The sequence below is a fragment of the Leptinotarsa decemlineata genome, unplaced genomic scaffold (assembly GCF_025532065.1).
Source record: "Leptinotarsa decemlineata unplaced genomic scaffold, Ldec_3_MD MMD2_tig00002159_RagTag_RagTag, whole genome shotgun sequence".
NCBI lineage: Eukaryota > Metazoa > Arthropoda > Insecta > Coleoptera > Chrysomelidae > Leptinotarsa > Leptinotarsa decemlineata.
This window is the reverse complement of record NW_027412574.1, coordinates 3,702,394-3,723,150: the sequence shown is the minus strand read 5'-3', so window position 1 is coordinate 3,723,150 and position 20,757 is coordinate 3,702,394. Positions and strand designations below refer to the sequence as shown.

Here is a 20,757-nt window from a genome sequence, read left to right as displayed (position 1 = left end):
ATTTGAGTTTGAGATGTTATCTGTGTTTTTTTTATGCATTAGGCAGATTGTTTCTGAAATAAAGAGGCAATAGACTGTTGAGATGTGATGAGTTTTAAAAAAGGGGCTTACAGGGATTTTGGACTTTTGCACTGGTCATGAATCTCACAGTTCCTTTTTGTATTGTGAAAACTTGACTCAAGTTTTGACAGCTGCTCCCACAAAAACAAATTCCGTACCGCAAGTGGAATTCACGAAGTGCAAAGTATGCTTTTCTGGCTGAGTGATAGTCCAAAGAGTTAGAGATAGACCTTATCACATAACAACTTGAGGATAATTTTTTGCATAGTATACTAATATGCGTTCCAAATTTTAACTTGTTGTCTATGTTGAGTCCTAGAAATGTGTTCTTTTTATCGATGATATGTTCATCAAGAAATATATGATCCAGATTACATTTGAAGGATATCATATTATTCTTTGATATATTGAAAGATAATTGATTGATATCATACCATTGTTACTCTCCCTATATCATGCTCCACCCTAATATTGAGTGCATTAGTGCTGCGTCCATGCCAAAGTATAGATGTGTCGTCAGCAAAACTTATGAATTTGCCTTTAATCGATATATATGCCAGATCATTTATATATAATGAAAATAGCAAAGGGTCGAGGACAGGTCCCTGAGATACTCCGCATTTAATGTTCATTTTATCTGAAGATGAACTTTTAAAAGTCACTTCTTGAATGCGATCTGAGAGATTTGAATCAAACTACAATAAGATATTACCTCTAAATCCGTGAATTTCAAGGTTTTGAAGCCATATTTTGTGATCGACACAGACGAATACTTTTGTCAAATCACAAAATACCACCACTCCAGCCTCACCAACATTTAGTAGAAAGTAAAGTTCTTCTAGAAAAGCAAACATTGCATCATTGAAGGGAGAGGGAAAAGAAAGAAGTGAATATGAAAGAGAATGAAAGGCAAGAAACAGAGAGAGAGAAAGAGAGAGAGAGAGAGAGGTACTTCATATGAAGAAATAATTTTGGCAATTTCAAAAACCTAGTTGACATATTATTAATTTCAGTTCATGTCTATTTTTACATTGAACCATCTAGGAGTTTTTTCTCCATATAGAATGACTGAGAGATGTACAAATGTATAGTTTGGAAGCAAGTAAGCAACAATTAACATAGATAGTGTTATTGATTATCATCAAATGATAAGTCAGTCCATTCATGTAATCATGGTTATCACTTTCTACCAATTATTGAATGATTTAATTAAATTCTTGTTCAGAGTTACATGTATATACTTTGTAAAAGCTGTCCTCTAAGTGGGTCTTGTTTTTTGTATGAAACAAGATACGAATTTCTTATTATGAGTGACATGGGAATTCATTTTGTGACTCATACAAGTTACAGTTCGATAACCTCTTACATCAGCAGGATATTGTTCGATGACCCGAAGACGACATCAATTATTTTGCTGATATCTGCAAAGTCCGCAATAATTTATGTATAAATAGGTTCAATTGATTTGTAATAGCCAGTACTTATATTTCATAGTTATTAGTTGTTACTCTGTTCAAATAAAAAGTTTTTAAAAACCCTTTTGTGTGAACGAGAAATATAATTGGCGCAGTCATTAGGATAGTGGAAGAGTCCTTAGAAGATCCTCGTCGTTCTCAAACGTTTATCCACTATTCTCCCGAACCAAGTTCCACCGAGAAGCAAGTACTCCAGGAAGAATTCCGGCCGTAGACAAGAATACCTCTTCACTATCGACCGTCAAGGAATATCTACATAGAAATAAGTTTTTGGTGACAGAATATGCAACGAGCCATCATCGTCATCCTGTAAGCATAAATGAACTCAACTTCATCAATTGCAAATACTATTTTACGTCCCCCTACCTTAGTTTTACCAAATTCACCTTCAAGTATCAATTCTCGCCCATCCATTATTCCTCAAACAATTGACCAACCTTTAAATCCCATCAACATGGCAAAACAATTCGACCTGAAGAATTTTTGGATTGTACCCGAATACGATGGAAGCCCAAATGAGTTATACCAGTTCATCAACGTATCAACAATGATTCTGAACGAATATTGGAATACTGAAGACCCCGGTTGTTTTCAGAACCATATATTGATACAAGGACTACTCAACAAGCTACGAGGCAGAGCCAAAGACGTCATCTCAGTCTATGGATGTAGTGACTGGAACAGCATCAAAGGAACTCTAATCCAAAACTTCGCCGACCAACGGAATGAAAATTCCTTAACAAGAGATTTGGTAAACCTGAGACAAGACCAGAACGAAACACCACAACGTTTTTACGAAAAAGTCATGGGACTTTTAAACACAATATCAAACTATATCGAATTACACACCGCCGATGATACGATAAAGATCAGCAAGAAAAGTTTTTTCCAACAACAAGCTCTAACAACATTCCTAGCCGGACTACGAGAGCCCATGGGATCCACCATAAGAGCAATGAAACCAATAGACTTGGCAACAGCAATGCAGTACATCCAAGAAGAAAACAATATCCGTTATCTACAAAGGACGTTTGGACCCCCACAAGTCCCCAAGAAACCACTCCAGACCCAGCAAAAAACTGCAAATCACCAATATGCCCAACAATCAATACCACAGCGGATGTACCAACCCATGCAACACTTTCAACGACCCGGACAACAACAACCTCATCAGGCAATGGGACTCCAACCACAATTTCAACAACCGACCTTCAGACCACATTGGCAACCAAATACTCAACAGAAACAGATGTGGCCTTCAGTCCAACCACAACGTTTTGGACAGAATCAACCAAACAGGCAGAACGGACAAGAACCAACACCAATGAGCATCAGTACCAGAAATACTTATGGAGCACCAACGAGGAGCATGAGAACCCAACCTCAGGCAAGACCAAATTTCAATCCAGCTCCCATGTTCAACATTGAGCAACATGACGAAGACTTTGGATACGAAGCAAACCCCTATTACATTGAAGAAACCTGCTCTTATCCCAATCAAGAACCAACTGAAGAATTCCAGGTTCAAGAAGACCAACAGGAACCAGATGTAAATTTTCCATTGGATCCAGGACAAAACCAAGAAACATAGTAGAACTGCATACATTCGACGATAAGAGAGAACTTCCTTATATAACCATTGCAAATCCTCCCCTCAAACTCCTTATTGACACCGGATCAACAAAATCCTTTCTCAATCCTGAATTAGCTTTCCAATATTACAAGGATTGCATCAAAAAAGATCCCTTCGTCGTCACTTCCATTTTCCAAAACTATTCTCAAGATTACAGTGCAGAAATCCCCATATTTCCTGAGTTTAACTCAAACGGCATTCTGAAATTCTACCTCTTCAAATTCCACAAAACTTTTGATGGCCTCATTGGACTCGACAACCTGAAATTTCTCAAAGCTGAACTGAATTTTCCTGAATCCTCCCTTTTAACCGAATACTCCTCTCTCCCAATCCAGTACTACGAAACCAATAAGACCCAGTTCTACTCTATTCAATTGGAGCCAGACAGCGTGACCCAAGTACGACTACCGGTGAAGGAGAAGAATGGAACTATCATGATACCAAGACAGAAACTGCAAGGCGCTTACATCCGTGAAGCTCTCACTGATGCCCGTGATCATCTAGCCTGGACGGAAATTGTCAACTTCAGTCCAGATAAACTCCAAATCGTTCTAGCCGAACCAGTATGCAGCAGCCCAATAAATCTTCAAGAGCATCATATCTATTCTGCTGACATAATCCCATCAGGAAACAGAGACCCAATCAACAACATAGATGATCTAATCAGAACAGACCACCTGAATCCAGAAGAGGAGATGCATATCAGAAAATTATGCAGAAGATATGCTGATATTTTTCACCATCCAGATTCCTCACTCACATTCACCAATCAGGTCAAACACCATATAAAAACCAGAGACGAAATCCCAGTCTACACAAAATCATACCGATATCCGTATGTACACAAGGAAGAAGTCAAGAAGCAAATAACTTCGTTATTGGACCAAGGAATCATCAGACCTAGCCAATCTCCCTGGTCCTCACCAATTTGGGTCGTTCCAAAAAAACTGGACGCCTCTGGAAAAGCAAAATGGCGTATCGTTGTGGATTTCCGCAAAGTCAACGAGAAGACAATCGACGACCGCTACCCTATTCCGAACATTTCTGACATCCTCGACAAACTGGGAAGGTGTCAATATTTCACTACCCTGGATTTGGCAAGCGGATTCCACCAAATAGAGATGGCAGAGGAGTACATCCCTAAGACCGCATTCAACGTCGAAAACGGACACTACGAGTACCTACGTATGCCGTTTGGCCTGAAAAATGCTCCAGCGACCTTTCAAAGGGTTATGGACAATGTCCTAAAGGGTCTACAAGGGACTATCTGCTTGGTTTATATGGATGACATAATCATCTTCTCTACATCTCTGCAGGAGCATATGGTCAACCTCACAAAAGTTTTCCAACGTCTACGAGAAACTGGTTTCAAAATACAAGTAGACAAGTGCGAATTCCTGAAAAAAGAAGTCAGCTTTCTAGGACACATCGTCACTCCAAATGGGATAAAACCAAACCCAGCAAAAGTCAAAGCAATCATGGATTATCCTGTACCTCGAACTGTCAAAGAAATCAGAGGATTCCTAGGACTTCTAGGGTACTACAGGAAGTTCATCAAGGACTTCGCCAAGACTACCAAACCGTTAACCTCCTGTCTCAAGAAAGATGCCCATATAGAGCATACGCCAGAATTCCTAAAATGTGTTCAAACTTGTAAAAACCTGCTTACCAATGAACCACTACTACAGTATCCGGACTTCACAAAGCCCTTTAATCTGACCACAGATGCCAGCAATTTCGCCATAGGAGCCGTTCTGTCCCAAGGACCCATAGGAAAAGACAAGCCAATAGCCTATGCATCCAGGACCCTGAACGAAACTGAAATGAAGTACTCTACCATCGAAAAGGAAATGCTAGCAATAGTTTGGGCCACCAAATATTTCCGACCGTATCTTTTCGGCAGAAAATTCAAAATTCTGTCAGATCACCGTCCCCTCCAGTGGCTCTTCTCCTTGAAGGATCCAAACTCAAAACTGGTCCGATGGCGCCTGAAGCTAGAAGAGTATGACTACGAAGTGGTCTACAAAAAAGGCACAAGCAATACCAACGCCGATGCGCTCTCCAGAATAGAGATACATACAAAGGAGCTCCATGAAGCAAACTACGACGACGACAAGGCATCTCTATTCAACCATCCTCCATCAGAAGTTCCTGAGTCTGCAGATGACATCATCAACGATCTGTTTAAAGATTGCTTTCATCACCATTTTCCTGAAGATAAGGACCCCATACCGCAAGAACAAGAAATTCAGAATGAACCCCCAACCGAAGGAGACAAGGAATGCGTGAACCTGAACCCGGAAATTACCCCAGACGAAGATACTAGTGGCATCACCAACCATACAGCCAGAGAAAGTCCAATATTAGAAATACCAATATCAGAGAAACCTCTCAATGTCTTCAATAACCAAGTCATCTTCAAACAAGTAAGCTATAACCCAGCAAGAACGGTGATAGAAGAAATATTCCCGAATAAAAGAAGATACCATGCTCAATTGGGAAACGACAATATGGACGAAAATGTTTTTAACTTTTTCAAAGGATATATCAGCCCGGGAAAGAAATACGCTTTGATGTTCGAAGATGAAGAACTCTACCCTAGCATGTGCAGAATCTTGAGAGAGACATTCAAGAATTCCTCTTTCGATCTCATAAAATGCAACCGCCTTTTGGAAGATGTCAGTTGCTCAGCTAGACAAAAAGAAATAATCAAGCAGCATCATGAAGGAAAAACAAACCATAGAGGAATCACCGAAACGGAAACTCGGATCAAAAGATTGTATTATTGGCCCAATATAAAAAAGGATATCGAAGAAGCTATCAACTTATGCGAAACTTGTCAAATCAACAAGTATGATCGAAGACCAGAGAAGCCAAAGTTCATGCTGACACCTACCCCAACGAAGCCTCTTGAAATAATTCACATGGATACCTTTCAGGCTGCTGGACAAAAATTCCTGACGATTGTGGATGCATTTTCAAAATATGGCCAGGCGTATCCAATAGAGGGATGTAATGCTATCAACACTCTCAATGCTCTCTTAGTATTCATCAACCATCATGGAATACCACATATGATCGTCACTGATAATGGAACGGAATTCAAAAATGGACTGATCCAAGAATTTGTTGATACACATAAAGTCAATATTCACTATACCACTCCAGAAAACCCTCAGTCAAACGGGATAGTGGAAAGATTCCATTCCACATTGATCGAGCACCTGAGAATATTGAGAGATACGCATAAGAAAAGAGACATCAAAGAACAGATGCTCTATGCCATCTTAGGATACAACAACTCTATCCATTCAGCAACAAGACAGAAACCTATGGATATTCTGAACGGACATCTCAATAGTCAAGACCCATTCGATATCGACATAAGACGAGCCTTGATTAACAACTACGTCCAACAACACAGGGAAAAAACGAAGGAAATATATAGGAAAATCAACGAAGATTTACAGAAACAGAAAACAAATATCATAGAGAAGAGAAACAAGAAAAGAGAAACTCCTATTACCTACAAACCCTGCACCAAGGTGTACACAAGAAAAACAGTGAAAAGAAACAAACTGCTACCACCCTTCTTCCCAAAATCCATCCAAAAAGATCAAACAGTAACTGTCGAGACAGAAAATGCAAACGTCCATAAGAAAAATATAAGACATTTGCCTAATAAGATAACTAAATTCTTCGCCCCTGTACAGCCTTCATCCGACGAGAGGACAGGAGATCGAAATACAGAACCTCAAGACAAATCCGGGACTACCTCCCCTCAAGATGGGACAAGCAAAGATCAAGACTAGTACCCACGACTTCATCCACTACTACGATCTTCAACCCATCCACGAAGATATCTACACATTGTTCCAGTACGAAAGTTATGGTTCTGGAAGGAGTGCATCTGATAAAACTTCCACCAGGTTGTGAATTCAAAACCAACAACGAAGCCTTCATAAACTCCAAAAGTGTCATATTAGACGAACCCCTCACTTTACCAAATGTCAAGACAGCTCACATCAATTCCTCGCTGAAATTCAAACCATTGAAATTAGATAAGATTCCCCTGGATAAACTACAGCATCTGACCCTAGAAGAAAAGAGGTTACAACTCATCCCAGAAGAAACCAGACAATCTGATAATAGCCATTTCTGGATGACTCCCATTTACATTTCAATCACCATCTTCATTCTATACGTAATTTACAGATTGAAAAGGCAAACGAGGGAAGAACCATCCAATGATGATCCACCAGTTCCCGAACACGAAGCATCATCTTCAGTCTTGTTCGTCCCTTACAAGACTTCCCCAGGGGATGGAGAAGTTACAGTTCGATAACCTCTTACATCAGCAGGATATTGTTCGATGACCCGAAGACGACATCAATTATTTTGCTGATATCTGCAAAGTCGGCAATAATTTATGTATAAATAGGTTCAATTGATTTGTAATAGCCAGTACTTATATTTCATAGTTATTAGTTGTTACTCTGTTCAAATAAAAAGTTTTTAAAAACCCTTTTGTGTGAACGAGAAATATAATTTACATCAGGTGCTATACGAATGCTGTGTAAATATAATTGGCGAACTGACAATCCAACATGAGCAATAGAAGTTGCAGAGTTGCCGTACTCTGAATAATCAGTTGCATGATTAGTTAACCATTAAGTTTCATGGTTGTGGTGAGATTTTGAATTATAATTTTTTTATACGTGAAACTAGCATTGAATGAAAGCTATAATGGAAATCTTTCAAATTAGTAAAGATACTTGGTTCAATTGAACATTCCATAATGTTCAAAGAAATCCTCAGCCCAAAAAATAACATCATTGAATATTTTTTTTATTTACTTAAAATATCAAATTCTCTGTCGATTAATACTGGTCTGATTTTCTCCTCTGTTCATAAAATTATTGAACCAAGTCAAATGTTTCTTCTAAATACCTGTATTTAACTTCAACTTCTTGCTTTCATCTTCCCTGATTACTTAATTACGACGTTAACCATAACTTGAGAATATTCTAATGTATACTGCCTCTGTGAAGGGGGCCTTGAATTCCACTATTATGAATGATATTAATGGAAACAAAAAGCAAAGAACCCTTTTCATTCGCAATTACTTCAAAAATTTGTTAAGCATACCGTAACTGTACTGACCTTAAGGGCAACAATTATGCCTCCAATTCATCTCATCAATCAAACGTTGAATGTGACACAAATGTACTTTTGCTCTTCATTACCTTTTTTCTACAGAAAACGGAACTTATCAGATTCCAAGGACCACACTCTTGTTAGTGAATTCACGAATACTCTTGACTTTTGTACATGAATAATGCAAAAGTTTTTCGTAAATGTTTAACAAATACTCGATTATTTTTGGTGTTCGATTACTAGGGTCATTAGTCTCAGATTCTGGGTGAGCAATGTTAATAATCCCCGAGCCAATTAGGGAAATATATAGTCGAAATAAACAAATGTTGAAAAAAATGACAACTCAATCTTCACCACTTGGCAAAGTTCCAGGTAAAAACACAATATAAATGAAATAATAAGAATAATCAGAACGTCAGAACTGAAGAAGAAAATTGAAAGGAGGGTTTTCCAGTTTCAGTTTTCTATAGTCATTTAGGAGTATTTTTCCAATACTCACTTTATCTCAAACTGAGTCATATTTCGATTGTTCTATACACATCATATCCTTCCAAACAACTTCATTTGTTATTTAGAGGCGTTCGAAAGTTAGATCAAGATAGATATCTATAAAAAGTGAATAAAGGATATACATGTGTAAAAACTGAAATGTAAGAAATATTATCAATGCAATGAAATGGAAATGCATATAATGAATTTGACTTTAAGGTAAAAATTTTCTGAAATAGTCGATCAAAAGCAATGAAACAACTACTGTAGTAGAGCAGGGATTGACTCAGAACAATCACAGGGCTATTCACTGGACACTAGTCATCGAGAGGACACCTGAACTATATAGGGCTGTAAAATAGAGACCTCAGCTTCAGACAATATAACAGAGTGATTGAAATGTTTCTTTATATTTTATGCGAAGGCTGTAGTTCACAGGAGGCAATATTTTCATGGTCAAACCTATATTATGTCCAGAAGAGTATGACGAACATCCAACAAGGCACCTGCACAAACTAGTATATTGTTGGAATAGATAATATGAAAGAAATGGGGAAAAAGCAACAGACGGTTCCCAATAAAAAAAGTGAAAGTAATGCAAAAATTTTCAACTGAGTATTCATCACATATCACACACACCACGAAAGATTGCATTTTCTTTCACTTTGAATAGTCACATCCGTCATTTGTGTTAATGGATAAATATTATTCCGAAATGGCGAATTGAAAATAGTAGGTCAATAGTTCCCCCAAAAAAGTAACCGGGGTGGTGTGGTCCCTTTTGTCGGTTTTATCATCAATTGAATAAACGCCGAGTCCACCCTTAGTAGCCGAACATTGAGAAGGTTGACTACTCTTAACTCGTGTATCTTTATTGCGAAGGAAAATATGGATTTTATTATGTTTACATGTGGGAGTGAACTTGACAAAGAAAATTAAGTCGCCCAATTTTTTTGTTTTCGTGTACGATATCTGAGAGACAACAGTTTGAGTAGTTTTAAATTGAAATTCTTTGTTTCTCATAACCAATAGAAAAACTCATTCTTGAAATAATAAATTACCTATGAAGAACAACAATAATATTTAAATTATTGCATAAAGTTATTTTATTGTTCTCAAAAACGAATCTTACCATTCCCGGTAGGTTTTGATAGTACTTAAATAGTTAATTGCAAGATCCTAGACAGTAAATCGATCTATAAGTATCTACTGTAGAATCACTGATCGTAATCTCAATATAGCTATTGTAATAATTATTGAAGTGTCTGTGGTTGTACGAGTTTCATATTGTTAGACCCTTATTTTCATTTGTTTTCGTACTTATATTGTCGGTTATATATTTTTTCGATTTTGAAACATAGACAAACTGATATATAAGCCCTGATGATAGTTTCAATAAAGTCCACAACGTTGGACTGAGTTGTTCGTGAGAGTTTCCGTGAGAAAGGTCTAATTGATTCAATTCATAAACATTCATGAACATGTAGCCTAGGATGTTATTATTAGTAACTATAGCGCACCCAGATTGATCATTGATCAGTCAGTTGTTGCTGAGACTTCAATGTACAACCTTCGTCCTCGCAGTCGTCGCATACACTATTGAAAATGCTGCTGGATGAACGAGAAACATCTGCGAGACTAGCCTCCGTGAGGAATCTTGCATAAATATTTGTTGGATATAATTCATTATCCAACGTGACATTAGCCAGAGAAGTAGTTTGTTTGAAGGTGATTGACAATGTTTCGTGATGAATTTCACTAGTTCGGACTTCCATTGTCTATTATTGTCTATAACTGAAGGACGAATTCTTTACACAAGATGAGGGACTGCCAATGGAATCGCCACTTTCACCAGTCATAGCCAACATATATATGGAGTGGTTTGAAACTCTGGCCATTGAAGAAGCCCACAAGAAACCTCAAATCTGGTTGAGATATGTTGACGACACCTTCATAATATGGAACCATGGGAATACAGAACTAGACGCCTTTCTGAAACACATCAACAGCGTGAGACCGTCCATCACTTTCATAATGGAGAAGGAAATCCACAATGAATTGCCATTCTTAGACGTTTTGGTGAAGAGGACCGACACTAAGTGGGAAACATCTGTATACCGAAAACCCACTCATACGGGACAGTATCTGAACCACGAATCCAACCACCATCAATCGACAAAAAGAGGAATCATCAAGACTCTATTGGACCGTGCTTTTGGGATCTGTAATACAAAGGAAGGTCTCGAAAAGGAACTAGACATCATCAAAAATGATCTTCAGCGGAATGGATACTCCAAAGCGATGGTAGAAAAGACTTTGGCTAAAAGACAGCAGGAGCCTCGCAAGGAAGAGAAGCCGTCACAACCAGTGCTTGCACTTCCCTACATCAGAGGATTATCGGAGAGGATAAGAAGAATTGGTTCCAAGTACAACATTAGAACCTGTTTCAGATCCGGTAACACTATCCGTAGCAGCCTCACGAAAACGAGGCCCCCAAACGCGGACTGCGATTCCAAGAATTGCATTTACCGGATACCCTGTGAGTGCGGAAAATCCTATATTGGTGAAACTAAGAGGCCATTGAATGTTCGCATTGCCGAGCACAAGAAGCACACACAGCGAGGAGAAACCAGCAAATCAGGAATAGCAGACCATATTTGGACCCACCAACACAACATCGAGTGGTCCCAAGCTGAGATCTTGCACAGAGAGGAACATTGGTTCAGGAGAAAATTTAAGGAAGCCGCATACATGTTGTCCAACAACGTATTCAGCCAGGCCAGCGTAGATAAACGAAACATATGGAAACCCATCATCAAACGAAAAATGACCAACTCCCGCCAAATCGGTCATCTCTCACGGAATCAGTGAAGCGGAAAATGGAAAGTAGAGAAAGTGAAAGTCATCTCTCGGAGGAATCAGTCCAGTCATCACCCGAAGACGATTGTAGATACCAACAATCGAAACGTCGTGAACTAACGTGACTTGGAATCTCTACACTTTTTTATTTTTTATTATTTTCTTTTTGCATTCCTTTAATTTTTATTTATTCAATTATTATATTTTTACTTGTAGGTTATTTCACTATCATTTCATTTCAGGTTTATTGTTATTTTCAACTATTCTTTTCAATTATTCTTTTTTACTTGTTTCAGGGATTTCAAATCATTTTATATAATAGACAATGGAAGTCCGAACTAGTGAAATTCAGAGAAGTAGTTGTTTTCCGTCATACGTTTACCAGAGCCTACTATTTAGGTAATCGGTAGGGATTAATATTCCGAAATTTATTTGGAAATAATTATTTCCCAGACACTTTGCTGTCTGGATAGCATCTTTCCTGTACTGATGAGATGTAATATTTTGAAACCGCCGTCTGCAGGTGATCTACTTGAATAAATTCGGCATAGTCCTGCTGCTGAATGAACGAGAAACATTTGCGAGACTAGCAGCTATGAGGAATCTTACATAAATGTCTATCGGATATTATTCAATATCCAGCGTGGTAATAGCCGGGAAAGTTTACCAATCCCTACTGTGAAGGCAGTTGGGAAAGATTAATATTTCGAAATTTATTTCGAAATATTTATTTCCATATTAAAATTACGTTAAACACTGGAATCTAGAAAATAAGAGTGAATTGACAAAATACAGTCAAAAGTTGCAACAAAGCTTTTGAAAGTAAACGTAAAATGAAAACAAAAATTTCGCTATATTGTTATATAACTCCACTACTTTATTCAGAGAAAAAAGTATCAGTGTACTCAAAATACTTCGTCATAGATCAGTTGAAAAAAAAATTAAAATACTGACAGAGTAACCTATGAATGCCTACACCATGGTTGCACAGACTTATGAAGACTAGGGGCCACTCGGGCAAATCATGAACTGATGGCGGACCGGCCGCCAGAAGTAGAGGTAATTAAAGACAATGAAGAATCGATAATAATTTATTAAAATTCAAAAAGAATTTATTAATTTGAAGCGTGGCACTGCATAGTGCTTACAATCTTTTTTATATTTGGCTCAAATTTACTTGTAGCAACACGTAAAACTGCTTCCAAACTTTCATTTGCAAGACGGTTTCGATTTTTTGTTTTATCATTATTTAGTATTGAAAAAGTTTGTTCACATATATAGGTAGAACCAAATAAGCTGGCACATTTCAGAGCGTTTATGCGCAACTTTTCGTACATATTTTTATCAATGCAGCGGTAAAAGTTCAGCAAGTCTCCTTCGTTGAATTTGTTGCGTAAGTCTTGATCGTTTTGAATGTCGATAATTTCTAACTGCATTGACTCTGGCGCATTTTCAACTGAAATCGTGAAAGGATTGCTGAATATGTCCAACTGAGGTTTCACTTTTTCAGACTCCGAAAATCTGTCTTGAAAAGATTGAATCAAAATATCTAGCTTTTCTACATAACTGAAATTAATCGCAGTTTTGTTGAATTTTTCAGCCATTTTCTTATAATTCGGAAAATTATTGTAATTTCCAGAATTCAATTGTGATCTGAAAAGTGTCAGCTTGCATTGAAAGGATGATACATGAGCGTAGAGCTGAGATATCAGTTGATTTTTGCCTTGAAGCCGTGTGTTCAAGACATTCAAATGAGTTGTAATGTCAACTAAAAAAGCCAAATCACACAACCAATCAGGATTTTTAAGTTCCGGGACATCCCTTTGCTTTTCCGCCAGAAATATTCCAATTTCTTCTATTAAATTTAGAAATCGTTCCAGTGTCAATCCACGGCTTAACCACCTTACTTCTGTATAATACAGTAAATCTCCGTATTCGCTTTCGATGTCATCAAGGAATTGTTTGAAGTGTCTGTGATTGAGTCCTCGTGATTTTATGAAATTTACAGTCGAAACTACCACTTTCATGACATTTTGAAATTTAATTTTTTTAGAACAGAGGGTTTCTTGCTGTATAATGCAGTGAAACTGCATGAGATCTTCAGCGTTAATGTTTTTTCCTTGCAGATGCTTTTTCAGCAAAGTAACTAGCCCGGAATTGACACCAATCATCGAAGGAGCACCGTCAGTCGCAACTCCCGATAATTTTGATAAGTCCAAATCAGTTTTTGAACACTCATCCAAAAGTACATTGAGTATATCAACTCCTTTGGTTTGACCTTTCAATGAACACATTCCGAATAACTCTTCTAAGACTTCAAAATCTTGAGTAACACCTCGTATGAATATGAGAAGTTGAGCTGTGGAACTGATATCAGTGGATTCGTCGAGCGCTAATGAAAAAAATTCAATGATCTTAGTTTTTTCAATTAATTGTTCCGCAATATTACCTGACAAAGACATAATTCAACTTTGGATAGTCATACGATTCAGTTGAATTTTCTCAAACTTTTTTGCTGCTTCTGGACACATTTTCTTAGCAGCAAATTTCTATGCATTCTTTTACAAATTCGCCATCATTGAAGGGGCGACTTCGCTTTGCTATCATTCGAAAAATTTCATAACCAACTTCTGCAGCTGTTTCTGAATCTTGAATGGGTTTTGTAAACATAGCTTGCTGACCAATAAGCTCCCGTTTCAAAGACAACATTTTTTGCTTTCTTAATTCGCCTGTAAACTTGTTAAAAGAAGGATGCTGCGTTTCATAGTGCCTTTTTACATTATATTCCTTTGCAATAGCAACAGAATTCTTGCAAATTAAACAAACGACTTTGTTATGCGACCATACAAAAAAATATTTCTCAGTCCAAATTTCTTGAAACTGCCGATTTTCATCTTAAACCTTACGTTTTTTACTAGGTCCTGGCTTCTCCATGTTGCGTTCTACTCCTGGCTAGGATTAACACAGCACCTAAAAACAATTACAGTATCTACTTAAATTACCCATTCTTTTTTAAATTATCAAAAATAATTGAATAAATTCCTCAGAAATTTTAAGATTTTTATACAGATGAAAATTTTCATCTCAAACTTTTTTATTTCTGCAGATAAGTAGATTTTATGATACTTTTCATCTGCCACATATGTTTTTGGCTCCAAGCAGCCGATTTTTGACCTTATCATGGCTTGCAGAGTTGATCACTAGTTGAAGAGTGAAGAATGCTTTCTTATTATCGCCACTGTCGCTACACATTATGAAATAAAGTCCATTGGCCACGTCTATTTGTCAAAAAGTCAACAACTAGCGAACGGCCATCCATGCGGTTTTCACCAAAGGATGGAATGATTCGACAGCAAGGTTTATGTTTGTGATTCATAAGTGTTTTCTGTAGATGAATTGAAATATGTGAAGTCGTAACAGCGATGCAACCCTTGCGAAGTCGAGGAGACTCAATCGTAAACGCCGATTAATCATTTCACAAATAGTCAGTTGGCATACGTGAAGACTGGCTATAAATCAAATCACCTAAAAGAACAATTCATTCAGGCCAGTCTCAAGTCCCTACACTGTAGGTTAATGGACTGACACCTATCAGAAAACAACTACTCCCCTGGCTAATACCATGAAGGGCGTTGGATTATATTCGTCAGGTGTCAGTGCAGGATTCTTCGCTGAAGTTATTCCTGCATATGCTGTTGGCGATACAACTGACGCAATGACTTTTCAGTTATTGGAACACACTTGCAGACCGGTTTCCGACTGTTTGACCACTCGTCAGTGCAAGGTAGTGCCTATCATCAACATAAAGTCGATGATTTTCGATAATTGAAAATCGAATTCCTTCAGAGTATCATTCCTCGAACCAGGCTGAAGCGGACTACAAACAACAGATTTGTAATCGCTTCATCTGCCTGTAAACGGTGTACCAACCGCACATCGAAAATTTGTTCAATTCCTTGTATAAGGAAAAGAACTCCACATATAGTCAGTGGGCATACTTGAAGACTAACAATAAATGAAATTATCTAAAGCAACAATCCGTTCAGGCCAGTCTCAACTCCCTACACTGTAGGTTAATGGACTGACACCTATCAGAAAACAAGTACTCCCCTGGTTAATACTACTTCATTGATTCTTCACTGAATGACTTCAGTGACAGTAAGACAGTAAAAAGAGGCATTGTAATTATCTTTATTTTTTTTTTAAGTGATATCTGCATTGTGATTTCTTTTAGAGTGAAATTTTTTGGTTACACTGGAATTCCCGAATAGTATTGTTATATTTGATTTCATCATCTGAATCCAAAGTACCAAAAAGCCATTTGGAAGTTTTTCCCACTAAATTCAACAACCCTCGCTTTGAAACTTTTGAGTTTCAATGTCATTAATTTTATTTTCCACTTATAGAATAAGATACTAGGCGTGTACGAATGTTCTATTTTTTGTCCTTTTTTGAGACTTTTGGTAAAATGCTTTGTTAGTTTCACAAAATCATATTTTATGAAACTTCTGTAATATCCCAAGTCCCAAAAATGACTTGATATCTTTGACTGACCGAGGAATTGGAAATTTTTGAATTGCTTCGATTTTTCGACGATTGGGCCTTATTCCGTGTGGCGTTATGACATGGCCTAGGAACTCGATTATTTCCTTTCAAAGAAATTCATATTTATCAATTTGAATTTTGAATCGAGAACTGCGCAGTTTCAAGTTGGATATATGTTCTTCAAGGATTATCGAAAATTCCATTCCTGAGATCACTCAAGACATTATCAGTTACCCTTTGAAATGTCGCTGAATCATTTTTGAGGCCAAATAGCATCCTAATGTGCTCAAAATGTCCATTTTCGAATATCTGAAAAAAACACCTTTCATTGGTTGATTAAAAATTATTGAAATTGATTCGTCTGAGTAATTGCGAATTTCGATTTTATCCAACCCGTTTTTTGTCGTCCTAGGTGTTTCAGGAAAGGATATATTTTGAAAATTGCATTCGGGTATTAAAACATCATCAAAATATTGAGATACAGAGACTTCCATTGCGTCAATAGTTACGCTGTAAGCTTCCTTGTTTGGATTTCTAAACAGCATTGGAATTTTAACTTTTTCGTTAAATTAACAATTTTTCACCAAATCTACACAAAATTTCATTTTCGTGTTTACTCAGGCACAAAATACCATCAAAAAATGAATGAAAATCAAATAGAATGAGTTTTATTATTCAATCCGAATTGAATTCTACAAACGACCTAATATCAGCTTTGAATCTAACTTCTTTTTCACCTATACCCGTTTTAATTTCAGTGTGGCTATGATAAATATTTTTTGAAAAGATTTTTTTTGGAAATAGAGGGCCGCATCATTGGATTATTATGGGTGTACATTTCAGTGGTTTTGATCCGTGGTTGATGTGGCCAAACTGCTGAAAATTTTCGGCGGTTTCTAGAAAATCTCCAGGGTTCTCATAAACTTCAGTTTGGAGGTTAACGTCTGAATTGTGGTCGGAAGTATAATAGTCATATAATAATCCTGAGTCATAATTATCATAAATTTGGTGGTGAATTCAGGTGAAGTTATGAACACCTGATGATGCAAATATATTTTAAAAGTTATTTGGTTGCCTATGAAATGTGTTTCTGGTTGCCATTGGTTCTGGTTGATATAGAGGTATCCTCCCTGAAGGATTGAAGATATCTGGGGGTGAACCAAAGAGTTGTCTGTTGGGAAGTTTTTGTGGACAGGTCGTGGCTGAACATTGATATGTTGTTTGGGAAATGAGTTTGCAGAAAATGACTGAGGTGCTGGGTGTTTTATTTCGAATACTAATCTTTGAGGGGTATTATAGTTAACATTTGGAGTGTTATATGAAAATTGTTGATTTCCAAAACTAGAGGAATGTTTTGTGAGCTTGCAAATCTTTAAATTTTTGTGTTTTGAAATTGCGGTCTTGTAACAACTTTCGTAGGTTGAAACCTTATTGAAATTCTAAAAAGATATTGAGTATATTGGATATTTTTCCCTTCTATAATGTAAGTCATAGCGGCTTCTAAAGAATGTGGATTCTTTATTCTAATCAAGCTTTGTAATGGACCTGATATACCTCTGATAAAAGTTGTTAAACAAATTTGTTGATATTGTTCTAAATAAATCGATTTAGTAGGGGCATCCATTTCTGTGTCAAGCAATGAATTTATTTTTTGTGTAAGAGTGCTTCTCAACATTTGTAATTTTTCACCAAAATCCAAAGTGGATTCATTTCTAAAAGGTCTACACATGAGTAAATTTTGTTCTAGACATTCAAGATTTCGTTTATCACCAGAACATTGAACAAGAGCAGACTCTATTACATCCCAAGTAGTTGATTCACTTCTGATACCTACTAATAATTGAGCTCTATTGATTAATTTTGTTTGAATTGCTGTAATTGAATGTTTTTCCAAATTAGGATCATTTGCATTACTATATGTTTCAAAAAGAAAATCACAGGCTGATATGAAGCTAGTCAAAGTATTCATATCACCATCAAAATTAGGTATCGTATCAACATACATTTTCAACATGCTCAAGGTAAGTCTCGGGTTTACCGTTTGAGCAGGCAGAGTTGTACTTGAAGAATTAATCGACATGATTTCAGATATGGAATCAGAAACTTTCAAAGAACTGTTTTCTATCAACCCTTCTATATTTGTTTGACTAGTATTCATAGAGTTTCTTCAAACCTAATAATTGTTTAACTAAAATTGAATAATTCCATTTTCCCCAACCAGGGAAAAAGAGTTCAGGAAGGAAAAAAGGATACTTGGACGCATCAATGTATTTTAATCCTCCGGTGATTCTGCTACCAGCTTATCTGCTTTGTTTGAAACGTCTGGACTCCTCCTTACACCCTTCAGGTTAATTCAATACCTTTTTGATGCACAGGAATGAAAAGAGTCACTAGTAGTCTATATACGTGTCGAAGAGTAAAAACCTTAGTTTTTTTAGTCCGGAATCGGTTTCGATGCCGTGTATTTCCGACGAAAAAACTGCACTTATTCTACCGACTGCGCCAGTTACCTATGCATTATATGGAAATACTTTTTTGAAAAGACTTTATTTTGAACGAATACAACATTTACAGGTGAAGCAAGGTAACAAGAATGCCTGATTATTGAATTAACATTCATTTATAAGCTTTGTTTTTTCGACTTAGCATGTAGTCGCGTCTGGAACACCGGATATAACTCTATCCCTGGGTGATACTAGTTCAGCAAACTCGTGTTCATAACTTGTATCACTACGTCGCGTGATGCAGAAAGGTTACATTTGCTTTAGTTTTGTTCAACATAGTGTTCACTACGTCGCACTTCAGTGTTGTGTTGCCCAACGTAGATAGATACTTACTTACTTATTTTGAAATCAAAATTGATGGTTGAGAACATATTTTTGTTTGAGTGGATTTTAATGAAGATCATCATTATTATTATTTGAGAACAATTTTTCCTATGATAACAGTTTTGCTCGAATAATGAAAAATGGTTTCATTTCAGTTATTCCTGCTATCATGATTATAACTGTTATCAAATGAATACCGCCTACAATATTCATATGAATTCGTTTTTCATGTTTTTTTTTCTGTAACTGTGACATAAAAATGACTATAAGTTATAGTATTGAAATATTACAATATCATTCGAAAAAGGCCCGACCAGGCCTACTAATGGTAGTCAAATAATACAATTTATATGACGAAAACTTCATCATGCTACTCGAAAAAATTATCCGAAAAAAGTTTTTTTTATACTAATTTTTTTTTTTGAATGTCATAATATGATTTTCAATTTTAATTTATGACATTAAGAATAAAATAAATACAACAATAAAAATTAATTGGCGCTCCGGGGCGACTTCATTGATTCCAGTGGCGCATTTGCTTTTTCAGCTGCAGGAAAACCCGGAAAAACCTGCAGCACCACATCATCTGAAGATCTTGATCTAACAATGTCCTCTCTCTCATAAAACAAAATGTAGGGTGTCTCCAGAGGCTCCAATAAATTCAATGCGTAAATTATATACAGTATATACAGTACAAATTATACTAATTTGTACTGTAATGAGCGGAGAATTAGAAAACTGCATAGAAATGGTATAATAGTCATCAGCTACACGTACTCTAAGTAACTGGATATGTATACAAATATTTTGTTGCTTTGCAGTGGGGTAATATCTAGAATTTTATGAAAAAGTGAATAATCAATGTTTTATAAATTCTGAACAAAAACAATTTCATTTTGGAATTTCAGGGCATATTTAGAAAACAGGGCATTAACAAAAAGTTTCAGTCGGAATATATTGATGAATTTGACCTGCTGTATCAATATGAAAACCTTTTTCATCAACACGTTTGAATTTTTAGAAAAATATTTCTTAACTCACTTCACGAAAAAAGTACAAATGATCAAAGATATTACAAATACTATGTTCTATTGAATACACTTTATTTGAAAGTTTTTGCCTTCGAAAAAATTTCCTAGTCGCAGCGTCATCTTCAACATCAAAAAATGTATTTATCTCTGATATCAATCATTTTTGTTGATCCACTAGCTTTTAAAGAATTGAAATAGGATCTCTATCCATGGAGATATTCCGTGTGTGAATTTTAGGTGGGATGCCTTCTTTAACTGATTCTCAACAATCTCAACAACTCTCTCTTCACCTCTCACTCCTTTACTCTTCAAAATTTTCTCATGAAATAGACTGCAACAAACGTAATATCGATGACAACACAATCAACGAATGAAGTGTTCAAACTGACCTCCATCTAGTTCCATACAATAATACTTTCGAAAGCGTTCCTTACATTATTGAAGATGTCCGGAGTCTCTGTCTCAGGTCTTCTAGATTTGTATAATTTATTTAATCAATAGTAAACGTTTTGAAATGGACTACACTTTTAGTTTTTCTGCAATGGTAGTTTTTGTTGAATCTAGTTGTTGCAGAAAAAAAGTAAATAATTGGCTACTGTCGCTTCTTCATGAATTATTATTTATTCATCCTTGTTCACTGTGTTCCAACATGGTTTATTATATGAAGATAGAATAGAAAT

At 36.5% G+C, this 20,757-nt stretch overlaps 1 protein-coding gene across 1 annotated transcript; it reads left to right on the top strand.

Annotated features, from left to right (window-relative positions):
• The first annotated feature begins 1,499 nt into the window (after positions 1-1,499).
• Positions 1,500-3,126, top strand: LOC141482991 (uncharacterized). Its single transcript, XM_074177076.1, has 2 exons — positions 1,500-1,844; positions 1,907-3,126. Exon 2 carries the CDS (start codon positions 1,990-1,992, stop codon positions 3,124-3,126), a length of 1,137 nt encoding a protein of 378 aa, XP_074033177.1. The 5' UTR covers positions 1,500-1,844; positions 1,907-1,989.
• Positions 3,127-20,757: the final 17,631 nt, after the last annotated feature.

What these genes read in the sequence shown, in the direction of transcription:
- LOC141482991 (XM_074177076.1), top strand. Translation starts at nt 1,990, where the DNA reads ATGGCAAAACAATTCGACCTGAAGAATTTTTGGATTGTACCCGAATAC.